The following is a 12,940-nucleotide window of genomic DNA, read 5'->3' on the forward strand; positions in this document are numbered from 1 at the left end:
CATTATTTCATTAATAGCAGTAACTGGCATGACTTATATATTAGTAGGAATTGACTTTCATTAGAAAACTCAGACTACCATATTAAAAAAATTCCTAATGTCGCACAGCCAGCAAGAACTATATGCAGTGTCACACACTCACCTCTGCAGTGCCAGACACTCACTCACCTCTGCAGTGCCCTGCAGTGTCATAACTCACCTCTACAATGCTTATAGTGTCCTGAAGTGCCACACACTCACCTCTGCAATGCTCCATAGTGCCACACACTCACCTCTGCAGTGCTACACACTCACCTCTGCAGTGCCTGCAATGCGATACACTCACCTCTGCAGTGCTACACACTCACCTCTGCAGTGCTCTGTAGTGCTGCACACCCACCTCTACAGTGCTTTCCACTGCCACACACTCACCTCTGCAGTGCTCCACAGTGCTCCACACTCATCTCTGCAGTGCCCTGCAGCGCCACACTTACCTCTGCAGCACTCTGCAGTGCCACACACTCATCTCTGCAGTGCTCCACAGTGCCACACACTCACCTCTGCAGTGCCACACACTCATCTCTGCAGCACTCTGCAGTGCCACACACTCACCTCTGCAGTGCTACATACTCACCTCTACAGTGCCACACACTTACCTCTACAGTGCCACACACTCACCTCTACAGTGCCACACACTCACCTCTGCAGTGCTCTGCAGCGCCACACACTCATCTCTGCAGTGCCATACACTTCCCTCTACAGTGCTCTGCAGTGTCACACACTCACCTCTGCAGTGCTCTGCAGTGCCACACACTCACTTCCGCAGTGCTCTGCAGTGCCACACACTCACCTCTGCAGTGCTCTGCAGTGCCACACACTCACCTCTGCAGTGCTCTGCAGTGCCACACACTCACCTCTGCAGTGCTCTGCAGTGCCGCACACTCACCTCTGCAGTGCTCTGCAGCTTGGTGATCATCTCTCCCAGACTGAGCTCAGTGTCCTTCCAGGTGTCCTGGAGCTTGCTGACTTGCCTGTCGATGAACTCTTTAGTTTCCAGGTTGGGTGTGTCCCGTAACTTCTCCCCAGCCTCCAAGGCCAGTTCGTAGGTGGTTCGCCACCTCTGAACATGGATCTCTTTGTTCTAAAAAGAAAAAGAGGGTTTGACTCTGGTATGATTACAAGGTGATTGTGGATTTCCCTCAGAGCTTCATTAAGACGTTATATTCTACATAAGTTAGACAAATCTGTACATACAGAATGCATGTGTAAGAGGAGTGCATCCACAAAACACATTCACATCGGAAGCTAATGCTTAACTCTGGGTAGATCTATACTCTCAGATGAAGTGCTCATAGGATCATGTCCAAGGATTAGTAGAAGGAAAGCTCAGGGGGCTGGAGAGGTGGCTCAGTGGTTAAGAGCATTGACTGCTCTTCCAAGGCCCTGATTTAATTCCCAGCACCCGCACGATAGCTTACACTTCTAATCCATGCCCACAAGTGCGTGCGCGCGCGCGCGCGCGCGCGCGCACGCGCGCGCACACACACACACGCACGCGCGCGCGCGCACACACAGGCACGCACACACATAGAATAAAAATCTACAAGGTAATAGGAATCTCAGAGTATTAAGAAAACAGAGTCTTTGAACTGAAATAATTACACAGGTTATCACCAAGGTAACTCAGAAGAGCGGAGTGAGCATATTATACTAAGAAAATAGGAAAGAGAACACATAAAAAGGTAATACCCTAAAAGCATACAGTTAAACTCAAGACACATATTGGTCAATACACGAAGGAACAATGAAAACATTTGACTTGGCTGAAGGCAGATTGAAACAAGCTATCTCCAACACAAAAAATGAGGAGGAATTCTTTGAACTGACTCCCAATACCCAAAGGAGCAGAGGCCTGTCTTCCTCTGCTCGCCCCTGACTTGGTCGGTGGCACATGACTTACCAAGATGCTCTGGACAAAACCCTATAATCTTTCTGACTCAGTTTTTCCTTATGTGTAACATCCCAACCTGCATCCCAATCTTTTGCGAGTTCGTCCACTTCTCATCATTCAGGTCCCAGCTTAAATGTCCCCCCCTCCCCCCCCCCCCCCGTCCCAGAGACCACCCACACCTAGAGTAGCCGTCAACTCCTCTGTTAATTGTCTATATAAAGCAATTACAATCTGACATTTTCTTTAATTAAAAAAATTAAAAGTTAATTAGTTCTTTAGTTAATTTCCTGGATGTGTTCATGAGAGGAGGAATCTTCTTGTCCTTACAGTGTGCTGAGGACAGGAACCAGCACAGAGAGGGTGCACAATCAATACATGATGACTAGATGAGTCAATGAGGCCCGCCCAGCATTTCCGGGGTGCTGAGGCATCTAGCTGCCTCTCTAGTGGGGAGCAGCTCCCTCTAGTAAAGAAGGAGTGCATTCTCTGACTCACTCAATCCTATGCTCATGAATCAGCTTTCCTTTACATTTTTTTTTTCGTTGATTTACTTATAGAATGTTTGTTTGGGCAGGGTGCACCTGCCACTCACTGTATATTTGGAGGTCAGAGGACAAGAATTTGTGGGAGTCAGCTCTTTTCCTTTATCACGTGAGTCCCAGGGATTGAACTCAGATCTTTGGATTTGGCAACAGGCACCTTTACTCTTTGAGCCCTCTTGCCAGCCCCTCAGTCCTTTTGATGCACACTTGGTTGTCTGAATTTGCTCTTGAAGAACAAGTGGCTCTTCCACCTGGCACTATACCTGTGGGGATCCCTTACACACTGGCCAGTCCCTCCGGGGTTTGAGTGGTCTGACCCTTTCATGGCCGACTTCTCCTATTCCACCCACCTGTTGGCATTGCATGTTTCTTCCATACCCCAAGAGAGCATTTCCATTTCTAGGAGAGTGGGCAAGACAGCTTTACACCACACAAGGCTAGGGAGCAGGCTGTGGGTAGCCATACCTAGCTAGCTTCTCACTGCACAGAACATGCTTGGGTCATGACAGAACACACCGAACCTCAGGGGGCTGGAGAGATGGCTCAGAGGTTAAGAGTACATACAACTCAGAAGACCAGAGTTTGATGCCTGGCACCCACATCAGGTAGCTCACAACCACCTGTAACTCCAGGTCCAGAGGGATCCAACACCTCTGCACTCACAGGCACACGCCTACACACACGATTGAAAATAATAAGAATTGATTCAAATGAGACTTCAGTTGAGCAATCATCTTACAAATAAAGCTGCTCCTCCCCCCCCCCCCCACCCGCGCGACCCTGTGTGCATTTCACCCACAAACTTTGCATACATACTTTCAATTCGTGGATCAGGCGTCTGGTTTGGCAGGGGCTGTAACGGTCCTGTTCCTTCAGTGCAGCCAGTAGGTGGCCGGTGTCAGTGAGGACACGGAGTAAGTCCTCCAGGGAGGTGGTGAAGAACTGCCACTGTGTCACCAGCCTGTCGATCTCACACTTCCTCTGCTGAACGCCCCGGGCAGCACTCTGCCATTGGTCTGACAGCTTTGAGAATTCGGAGACAAATTCTGGCCTAGGGAAAAAAAAAAAAGATGGCGAGAGATTCCTAACATGAACATGTAGAGAAAGTAACTGGCAAGGACTGACACAAGTCTGCATGTGAGACAAACACCTTCCCAAAACCTGAGCCCTGTTCCTTTTAAACACAGCAAGGGGTCCAGTGCTGTGGATGCATGCAGTAGCAGGCGCACACACATAACCTGGTGTGTGGCCAGCACTCCCCGGGTGGGGGGAGTAAGCACTCTGAGCTGACTTATATACATGATTCCAAGTCTTCCTGGAAAATCCAGAAACCGGATCAATGGGAAATGCATAACTACAAAAGCAGGTGCTTTGTAATGCTGAAGATCACTGGACAAGTGATTTATGTAATTCGAACAACTAAGAGTAAGCTGTACCACAGCCACCCAACTAGTTCTTTCCGGGTGAACAATACTGATCATGTGAAAGAAAAAAAAAGGCCTTTCTTTATTGTGGGAAAGTCATGTTTGTCATAAGGAGCAATCAAAAGCTTATTAGGCTGGAGTTGGCCTGCATGTATTGCTCGAGGGCTGTGAAGACCGAGGCTTCATATTTCTCAGGTATACTGAAAGAAGCCTCAGAGGGCAGGGGAAGGATATGCACCATGACACTCGCAAAGGTTTGAACAACTGGGCCACCTCTGGATTCTGGCCATGCCAACTAACTACATGAGCGGTTCAGCCGTGCTCACAGGCTGGCCTCAGGGTCTGCCCAGCCCGCCTGCCGCTGCCCACGGACTCCATGTGGGGCGCCTGGAGAGGAATCTCTCCTTTTGTGACTCTGACACAGCTTCGTGCTTGGGATAGCGGCACCTTACAGCTTATTTTCAAATACCAAAACCTCGTGTGGGTGAGAGTAGAAAGGAAAAGGCAATCCAGAAGAAGCAGTCAAAACCTAGTTAACATACGCGAGGAGCGGCCATTTCCAGAACCCTCTGTGCTGCCACCTTCATTTGCTTACAACAGGCAAAGCATCAAAGCACAATGAGCATTTTAATGGCCACGAGGCACAACCCTGTCTGTCCTGAGGTAGAGGCAGAAGGACAGTTCCACCGTGAGTTAGAAGGAGCAGACCCTGGCAGGCATCCTAAGAATTGTTCACAAAAACCTACAATGACTTTCATGAAGAGCTGGAAGAGAAGTGCTGGAAGGCTCCACACACAGAGAGATATAAGGAGATAAGGGTTAATTACCCTGCGTGATTAGAAGTCATTGCAGCATTGTATCAAAGGACTAAAGTTCCACCCGGCACCCCAGAAACAGGAGCGCACAAAGGCTCTCGCCTCAGAAGGCCTGTCCCACCAACTGCCTTAGTTTCAGGGCCCCTCACAGCTTACCTGCTCTCTGTTTCTGCTGTGTCCAGGAGTTGTAAGGACTGGGCCACATAAGCATCAGCAATTGTCTGGTTTATAGATACTTCAGCTTCTAACATCTGGGAACCAAATACAAAATATCAGCCAATAGGTTTTACCGTCAGGGCTCTGGGACTTAGGCTTCCTATTCAAGCTCTTAGAGGGTATGTGAAATGACTAATTTTCAAGTTATTGGGAAGGCGACTCCAAAATAATGTTCAAGCACTCATATTAATATCATCTAGGAACACAATACTGAAAAACAAGAACAAAACCCAGACCTAGTAATAGTAACTATTCCTAAATGCTTTTAATCACTGGATGACAATTAAAAAAAATTTTTTTTTGAGGCCAACACTCCTAGTGTTTCATTTGAATGCCTCTTTTCCCTGCCCCCTGCCCCAGGGGGAGTGGCCGAGGAGTGGCAGAGCACAGGTTTACCTCATAAGTTTTCTGTTGCTCCAGGAGAGCTGGGAGGCCATGGGCAACATCCTCTGTAAGCGACTCTTTTATCTTCTCCAGAAGCTGGATCCATTTTTCACAGTAGTGAAGGAACTTTTCATTCAACCCAGTTCCCTGAAGTTTGCTATAAAGATTTGAAAACAAACCCACCTGAGATTTGTAATAACGACGCTAACCCCTACTTTCCCGTGAAGTGACGGCGGGGGGTTCTGACCTGTAGTGGTCCAGCGCGGTGGCTGTAGCCCGGATCCACTGCCGGTTCACATTCTGTAATGTTTTTATTGTTATGTCACTGAGGGGGAGCCTGAGGCTCTCTTCATTCAAACGCTCTACGTCAGGTGACTGGGCTGTCAGTGCCAGCACGTGGGTCTGTGAGACAAAAAGTACAGATAAAATGTCTACACAAGGAAATGGCCCCCTTACGTTAAAGATGAGGGGAAACCGGGCCTGAATAGGTAATACAGCTTACATATAGTCAAACAGCTAGTTAGAGTTACAATTGGGCCTGCACTTAGATTTCTCAATGGTGTTCCTACTTGGGGAATGCCAGCTTGTACACATGGCATGATGGCTACTCTGAACTGTCAACTTTGGCAAGATTTAACATCACCTAGGAGACACATCCTCGGGGATGTCGGTGAAGATGTCTTCAGAGAAATGTAACTGAGGAAGGAAAGTCCATCTCGGATGTGGGTGGTACCACATAAGCTCCATAGCCTACAGGTACCCCCGTAGGCTGCGAAGTGTAGACTGAGTACAAAGAGAAAGAGAAGCAGGCCAGCCGGGGGCCAGCAGGCATGTCTCTCTGCTTCCTGACTGTGGGCACAGTGTGTCAAGCTGCCTCACACTCCATCCCTACGCTACCACGATGGATGATTGGCCCTAAAATCCTAGCTAAAATAACCTTTCCTTCTTTATAAAATCTTCATTATTGTGTAGGTGCATGCGAGATGTGGAGGGCAGAGGACACCTTTATGGAGTTGGTTCTCTCTTCCACCTTTACGTGGGTTCCTCCTACAGAGCCATCTTGCTGCTCTCCAAACCCTTTCTCAAGGTGCCTTTGCCGGGGATTTTGTCATAGCCGTGAGAAAAGCAACAGGTACGGGCGGCACCAAGGCAGCCCAAGAAGTAGGAAGGACATTAAATTTTGTCTTTAAGCAAGACTGAAAGCGAGCTGTTGTCTTTTTAAAGGCCAGTTCTACATCTTCAAGTCCGACATAATCTGCCAGCAACTTGACTTTGTATATATACAGCGTGCCTAGGTATCAAGTGAAAATCTGACCTGTCATATGATCCTAAGTGTGGTGCCTAAACCAGACTTAAGTCATTCGAGCCATATTTTCCCGGGGTGTGAAATCACAAGAAAGACTCATCAAGATTTTATTTTTAAAAAGCTATTCCAGGGACAGCCTTTAGGTCGACAATATGCGAACAATATGTTAAGTAAACACCTTTCACCATCTTCCCAGCTCTGCTGTCATAGTCTAGATCAGGTCAACAAGTGTTTTCTTTAGATGGCCAGCCTATCAGTGTGTTAGCTTTGTGGGCCATCTTGTCTGGAACACAACCATTCAACTGTGTCCTCATAGCGTAGAAACCATCACGGATAATGTGTAAGTGGAAGGTAAGCTGGGCTTAAATAAAATGAAGGAGGGAATGGGGTTTGGACAGCATGCCATCATTGGCTGACTCCTCATTGAGTTGATAAATATTGACCTTTGGGAGTTTGTAGGATCCAGAATTCATGAGTCCTGTCATTATTTTGTGTTAATTATGCAAAACTCAATAAAGAATTAAAAAGGAAAAATGCCCAATTTTAATTGAATATTTTATATTTGATCTTCAAACTAACCCAAAAAACCCAATTAATCACAACGGAGAATTCTTTGACTATGTGGGTTCATTGAACTTAGTTCATAATGATCTTAAGATAAAAACATCTATGGACAGTACATACATATTAATAACATAAGTATATTAATAACTTATCAACAATATAGAGTCCCACAGTGTTCTGCTTTTTCAGACCTTAAGAAAATAGAGCGGGATGAGAGGGAAGTGAAGGAGTGTGTTCATGAGCTGATGAGAATGAAGGTGAGAGGAAGGAAGTGAGTGAGTGAGCTGCCACAGGAAGAAGGGTTTAAGCAGACTCATGCAGTAGTAATTAGCTTAGTCGTTTAAACCTTACAGAAAAACACATGGAAAAAAAAAAAGATGGAAGGACACATATTGCGAATACCAGGATGGAGTCAGAAACTTCTTCTTTCTCTTCACGGTAAAGTTTATTCAAATCTTCTTCCTCGTGCATAATAAGATCTTTTAAATATGCCAGCCGGTCCCCAAAATCCTTAAACTTGGCCAGAACAATCTATAAAGAGACATTTTTGTTAGGAAAATTTCACGAGTACGGACAACAGAATTAAGCACGGCATTGCGGGCTGCTAAGAGTCCAAGCTGTTTTCTGCTCGCCATCTCGAACCATTTCCCAGAGGTCTCTGCAGGGGCCCTGGAATCTCACTCTGGGCCTTGGGGTCTCCCTAGACCAGCTCCACCCAGAGAAGTGAGGACTCTGTTCCCTCAGTCCCACTCTTTAGTGTTTCTCCTTCCTGCTGACACTGAGATGATATTAGAGACTCGTGGCTTTCTGTGTAGTCCCAACACCATAACTCCAGAGATGAACGGAGACTCCAATGGGCAGCTGTCTTTCCAGCAGCCACACCTAGGTCTCAGTGACCCTACTTGCAAGTTCAGATAGCTGAGGCCTGGACAGGGCAGGAAGCACGACTCCGTTTGGATGGCTTCGCTCTACAGCGCCTTCCAGACAGTACAACTGCTTCATAGGATTCAACAGACTTGAGGGTGGCACGAGAATGCCCATAGTCACCATCCAAATAGGAAAAGTAGCAAGAGAGACGGACCTCAAATTCACTGGATTTCGCCTGCAGCATCTTTTCCAAACAGGCAGCTGTCTGGAGGCAGTGCAGTTGCTCAGCGTGGAGCCCAGGGGTGCTGCGCTCTGCGGGCTGTGGGAGCTGGTCCAACAGGGTAGAATTTTCTAGAAAGGCCTCTTTGGTCTTCAGTACATCATGGCGCAGCTCCTGGGGAAGGAGAAAGGGTAACAACAAAATGCGTTTGTACTCCACCTCCTGCTGAGCCCCAACCCCTGCCACTTGCTCTTCTGTAAATGTTTTTCTTTTCTGTTGTTATTGTTTAAGCAGCCGAGGAAAATTTAAGTTTTTCTTCAAATGATGTATCATCCTGGTGCTTCTCTGAAAATTGGCAGCTTAGCGCTGAACCTGTCATTGCCCAGCAGAGTCGAGGCTCCTAGGTTGGAGAAGCAGGAGACCGACTGAGAAGACGCGTGCCTTGTGTTTCTCGTTGTCTAACACTTGAGGGATGGGCTTGCAAATCATCTCAGGAATCACCAGGGGCTGCCCCTTGCTGTTGACCTTTCGATAAACATGGATTCGGGTAGAGTCTGCAGAGTCTTGCTAGGCAAGCGGACTGCAGGGCCCTCTGATTAAATCTCTAACTCACCTTGGATTTCACCTAGAGTGTCACAAACATAAATCGCATCTTGTTACCACGTTTCACACTATGGAGTAGCCATGTTCTGGGGATTTCCTCCCAGCACTGGAAAACACCATAGCTGACACTGTTCTGTCCTTGAATAGTCTAAAGTCACCGAATTCCCAGAAAAGCCATAGTCATGCGGCACCAAGTCGGGGATTACTATTTTGATCTATTTGAGGGTATGCATGGATATGAGCAGGTGTATTTATTTATTTACTTGGATTTTGGATCAGAGCTTCTTCACTGGCCTAGGTTCACTGATTTCACTAGGCTGACTGGCCAGTGAGCCCTGCCGTCACCATGTCCACAGCACTGTGATTTCAATCGCCACACTTAGCTTTTGACATGGGATTGAATTCAGATCTTCATTCTTATATGGCAAGGACTTTATTCACTGAGCCACCTGCCTAGCCACCACCACCATCATCATCCTCAAAATCACCATCACCACCACCAACCACCACCATCATCATCATCATCATCATGTGTATTGCGTTGGCTAGTGCATGTCAACTTGACACATGCTAGAATCATTTGCAAAGAGGACGCCTCCTCTGAGAAAAGTGACCCCACTACATTGGCCTGTGGGACAAACCTGTAGAGCATTTTCTTGATTAATGACTGATGTGAGTGGACCCAGCTCACTGCAGGCGGTGGCACGCCTTGAGCCGGTAGTCCTGAGTTATATGAGAAAGCAAGCCGAGCAGGCCGTGAAGAGCAAGGCAGTGAGCAGTGTTCCTCCGTGGCTTCTGCCTCAGCACTTGCCCTGCCTTGAGTTCCTTTGGTGATGGACTGTGAGCTACCAGTAGTGGTACTCACTTGTAACTGCCGAGCTATCTCTCTAGCCCCACTCACTCATGGTTATTTTTAAGGCAAGAGATTCTTACATGATCACCAGCTCTAAGGGTTCAACACCTGGCCTCTGTGAGTACCTACACGCACATGTACAGACGTTCACATAGACACATATGCATGTCTTAGTTAAGGTTTCTATTGCTGTGATCAAACGCCATGACCAAGTGAGGTGCTGTGGTTTCTGGTTCAGATTTTGTATGAGGCTTGTGTGTAGGAATTTAATTGCTAAAACAGAAATGTCAGCTTGGAAATAGGTAGTGGCAGGACCCCCTGGACCCATCTGCCACCTCACTCTTCCAACCCCACATGCCCCACCTCACCTGTGTCCTTCACGGCCAGCTCAGCACACCTGTCTATCTCATGCCAAGGTCATTGAAAAAAAAGTTGTTGGTTTTTTTTTTTAAATCTGTACACATGATAATTATATGTAACTCAAATTTACAACCTGTCAGTGAAAAAAAGTTTTGTTTTGTTTTTAAATCTGTACAGGTTGTAAATTTGAGTTACATAAAATTATCATGTGTACAGATTTAAAAAAACAAAACAAAACTTTTTTTCAATGCCAAGGTCATGGCCGTCCCTCGCCAGTCCTGTCTATCTTGCTGAGCCGGCTTAGTTTTCTCCCCAAGCCCTTGTACCCACCTTTATGTCCCGCAGGGCCGGTGGCAGGATGTCTGCCAGGTTGTTTCCAGACATATTGATGTTGGCTAGCTGTTGGAACTTCGCTTCCTGCTGCTGCAGCGCGGCTGCGGCTTCTGTGTGAGCGCCGTGAGAAGCCTTCCAGAGCTGGAGCTGACCTCGGCCCTCCTGCAGCTGGTCTGCGAGGTCTTGGTTCGCCTGAGTCCACCTGGTAGTTAATGTTAACAACATTCCTTCATTCCATCCTCCCCTTGTAGCAAAATTACATGCACACACTCTGCCAGTTAAAAGCAGAGGGATTTATTTATTTATTTTAAGATTTATTTATTATTATGTATGCAGTGTTCTGCCTGCATGTACACCTGAAGGCCAGAAGAGGGTACCATATCACATTACAGATGGTTGTGAGCCACCATGTGGTTGCTGGGAATTGAACTCAGGACCTTTGGAAGAGCAGGTGGTGCTCTTAACCACTGAGCCATCTCTCCAGCCCTTATTTTTTTTTTTTAAGACAGGGTTTCATTATGTATCTCTAAGTCTAGAACTCACTATGTAGACCAGGCTGGCCTCAAACTCACAGAGATCCTCCGGTCTCTGTCTCCCAAGTGCTGGGATTAAAGGTATACCCAGCTTTTAAATAGTCTTGCTTATGCATCTAGGAGTGGTGGTGCACACCTGTAATCCCAGCACTAAGGGAGGCAGAGGCAGACAGATTTCTGTGAGTTCGAGGCCAGCCTGGTCTACAAAGCAAGCCTAGGAGAGACAAGGCTCCACAGAGAAACCCTATCGTACTTAATTATTATGTTTCTGTCCAAAAAAATTTACTGTGCAATTATAAAAACAAACAAAATATTCCTTATTTTCAAGTTAAAGGAAAATTTAAAATCTCATTTACAGATTTTCATCTTGCTTCCTCCCATTTACTCTTTTCTTCCCCATGTTACTAATCAAAAAAAAAAAAAAGAAAGAAAGAAAGAAAGAAAAAAGAAAAGAAAAAAAGCTAGCAGATGTATCGACTTGTAATCTCAGGAAGCTCACTACAAATTTGAAGCCAGTTGGGACTACAGGATGAATTTTAAGCCAGACAACACCTGAGTGAGATTCTTCCCTAGGAGGAGGAAGGGGAGGAGCAACCATTTTAAAAGGCTGCAGAAAACACTCTGCAGATTATTTGCTGCATTTGCGTGACTCAGGCTGGGGATGTGGCTCAGTGCTGAGCATCTGTGTCACAGGTATCAAGCGCTGGGTTCAATTCACAGCCACTCAAACACCACCGAGAAGAACGAACTTGTAAGCGCAGCAGTGACTCGAATCCTTTAACAGTAACAGTACTGCCTATGCAGGGAGAGGACGCTGAAACCAAAGGTGGGCCTAGATACATTGCTGTCCTCCCTTCGGGGAGCAGTCAACAGACACCCAGGGATACCACACTGGGGTGCGCAACTTGCTGTCCTATGTTCAATACTTTATAGAATGCTGTTGGCTGATGCAGTGGAGTCTGCATGAAGGAAGTCCATGAAGCAGCCCAACCTCTCCACACTGTCTCAGGCAAAGCAGCTGTAGGTCACTTTCCAAGAGATGCTTCCAGCTGGGTGGGGCGGAGGTGGCGCACGCCTTTAATCCCAGCACTCGGGAGGCAGAGGCAGGTGGATTGCTGTGAGTTTGAGGCTGGCCTGGTCTACAAAGTTAGTCCAGGACAGCCAAGGCTACACCGAGAAACCCTATCTTGAAAACCAAAAGAAAAAAAAAATGCTTCCAGCCCATCCATCCCGCCTCAGCCTATAGACTCCCCACTCTTCAGTGTTTCTGTTGGTGATTGGCGGGGAGGGTCCCAAGACAGAGCCCAAACACCCTACGAGACACACGAAAAAGCTCTCATGACACTGAACCTTACACACCATCCTGGAAGATGGAGGAGCCTTTAGAAGGCCTAAGGATGAAGAGAGAGTTGTATTCTGAGCATACCTTGAATGAGCATCCTGGCATTTCTCTTCGATTATCTCAGCTATGTAGGGGCAGGAATCTTTGAGTCTACTGACAACCTCCTGCAGTTTCTCCCAGCTCCCTTCCCTGCTCTCAGCTTCATCCTGAAGGGCCTGAGGACACAGAAAAGGTCAAGTTCTGATGGCTTGGCCATCCCTCCCGGAAGGTAATAGCTTCTTAGCTCTTGTTACTGCACAATAACGACACAAACATGTAGACCTTACAGGATGGTGACACACAGCCAAGAGTGGGAAGAAGACACCTGACAAGGCGTTTTCTTCCTCAGGCTGAACTTATGAGTATTAAGTTGTGTTGCAGGACATTTGATCCCATTGTGAACCCCGAGACTGAACTGGAAAACCCCATTTCTTGTTTGGTGTGATTCAGCCCTAGCACACACCTTTAATCCAAGGGCTTTCTGTACACAGGATTTAATAAAGTTAAACCCTAGATCAAGAGTCAGAGCAAGAAACCAGCTGGCAGGGATTAAGCAGAAAGGAGGGACTTTGTGAGAAGGGTGTTTAAGACAGCATGGAGAGGCCGGGC

The 12,940-nt window shown here is 46.9% G+C and overlaps 1 protein-coding gene across 5 annotated transcripts in view; it reads right to left on the reverse strand.

Moving 5' to 3' along the window:
• SYNE2 (spectrin repeat containing nuclear envelope protein 2) overlaps positions 1-12,940 on the reverse strand; it is a 311,925-nt gene that overhangs the window by 51,226 nt on the left and 247,759 nt on the right. For all 5 annotated transcript variants that reach the window (XM_084791617.1, XM_084791618.1, XM_084791619.1 and 2 more), the window contains exons 87-95: positions 12,377-12,507; positions 10,415-10,619; positions 8,263-8,442; positions 7,584-7,712; positions 5,559-5,713; positions 5,324-5,468; positions 4,868-4,962; positions 3,289-3,523; positions 926-1,120 (exon numbers count right to left, since the gene is read on the reverse strand). In XM_084791617.1, the coding sequence (XP_084647743.1) occupies positions 926-1,120; positions 3,289-3,523; positions 4,868-4,962; positions 5,324-5,468; positions 5,559-5,713; positions 7,584-7,712; positions 8,263-8,442; positions 10,415-10,619; positions 12,377-12,507 (1,470 nt within the window). The remainder of the gene's footprint in view (positions 1-925; positions 1,121-3,288; positions 3,524-4,867; positions 4,963-5,323; positions 5,469-5,558; positions 5,714-7,583; positions 7,713-8,262; positions 8,443-10,414; positions 10,620-12,376; positions 12,508-12,940) is intronic.

The sequence above is a fragment of the Acomys minous genome, assembly GCF_964271855.1.
Source record: "Acomys minous genome assembly, chromosome: 8".
Lineage (NCBI taxonomy): Eukaryota > Metazoa > Chordata > Mammalia > Rodentia > Muridae > Acomys > Acomys minous.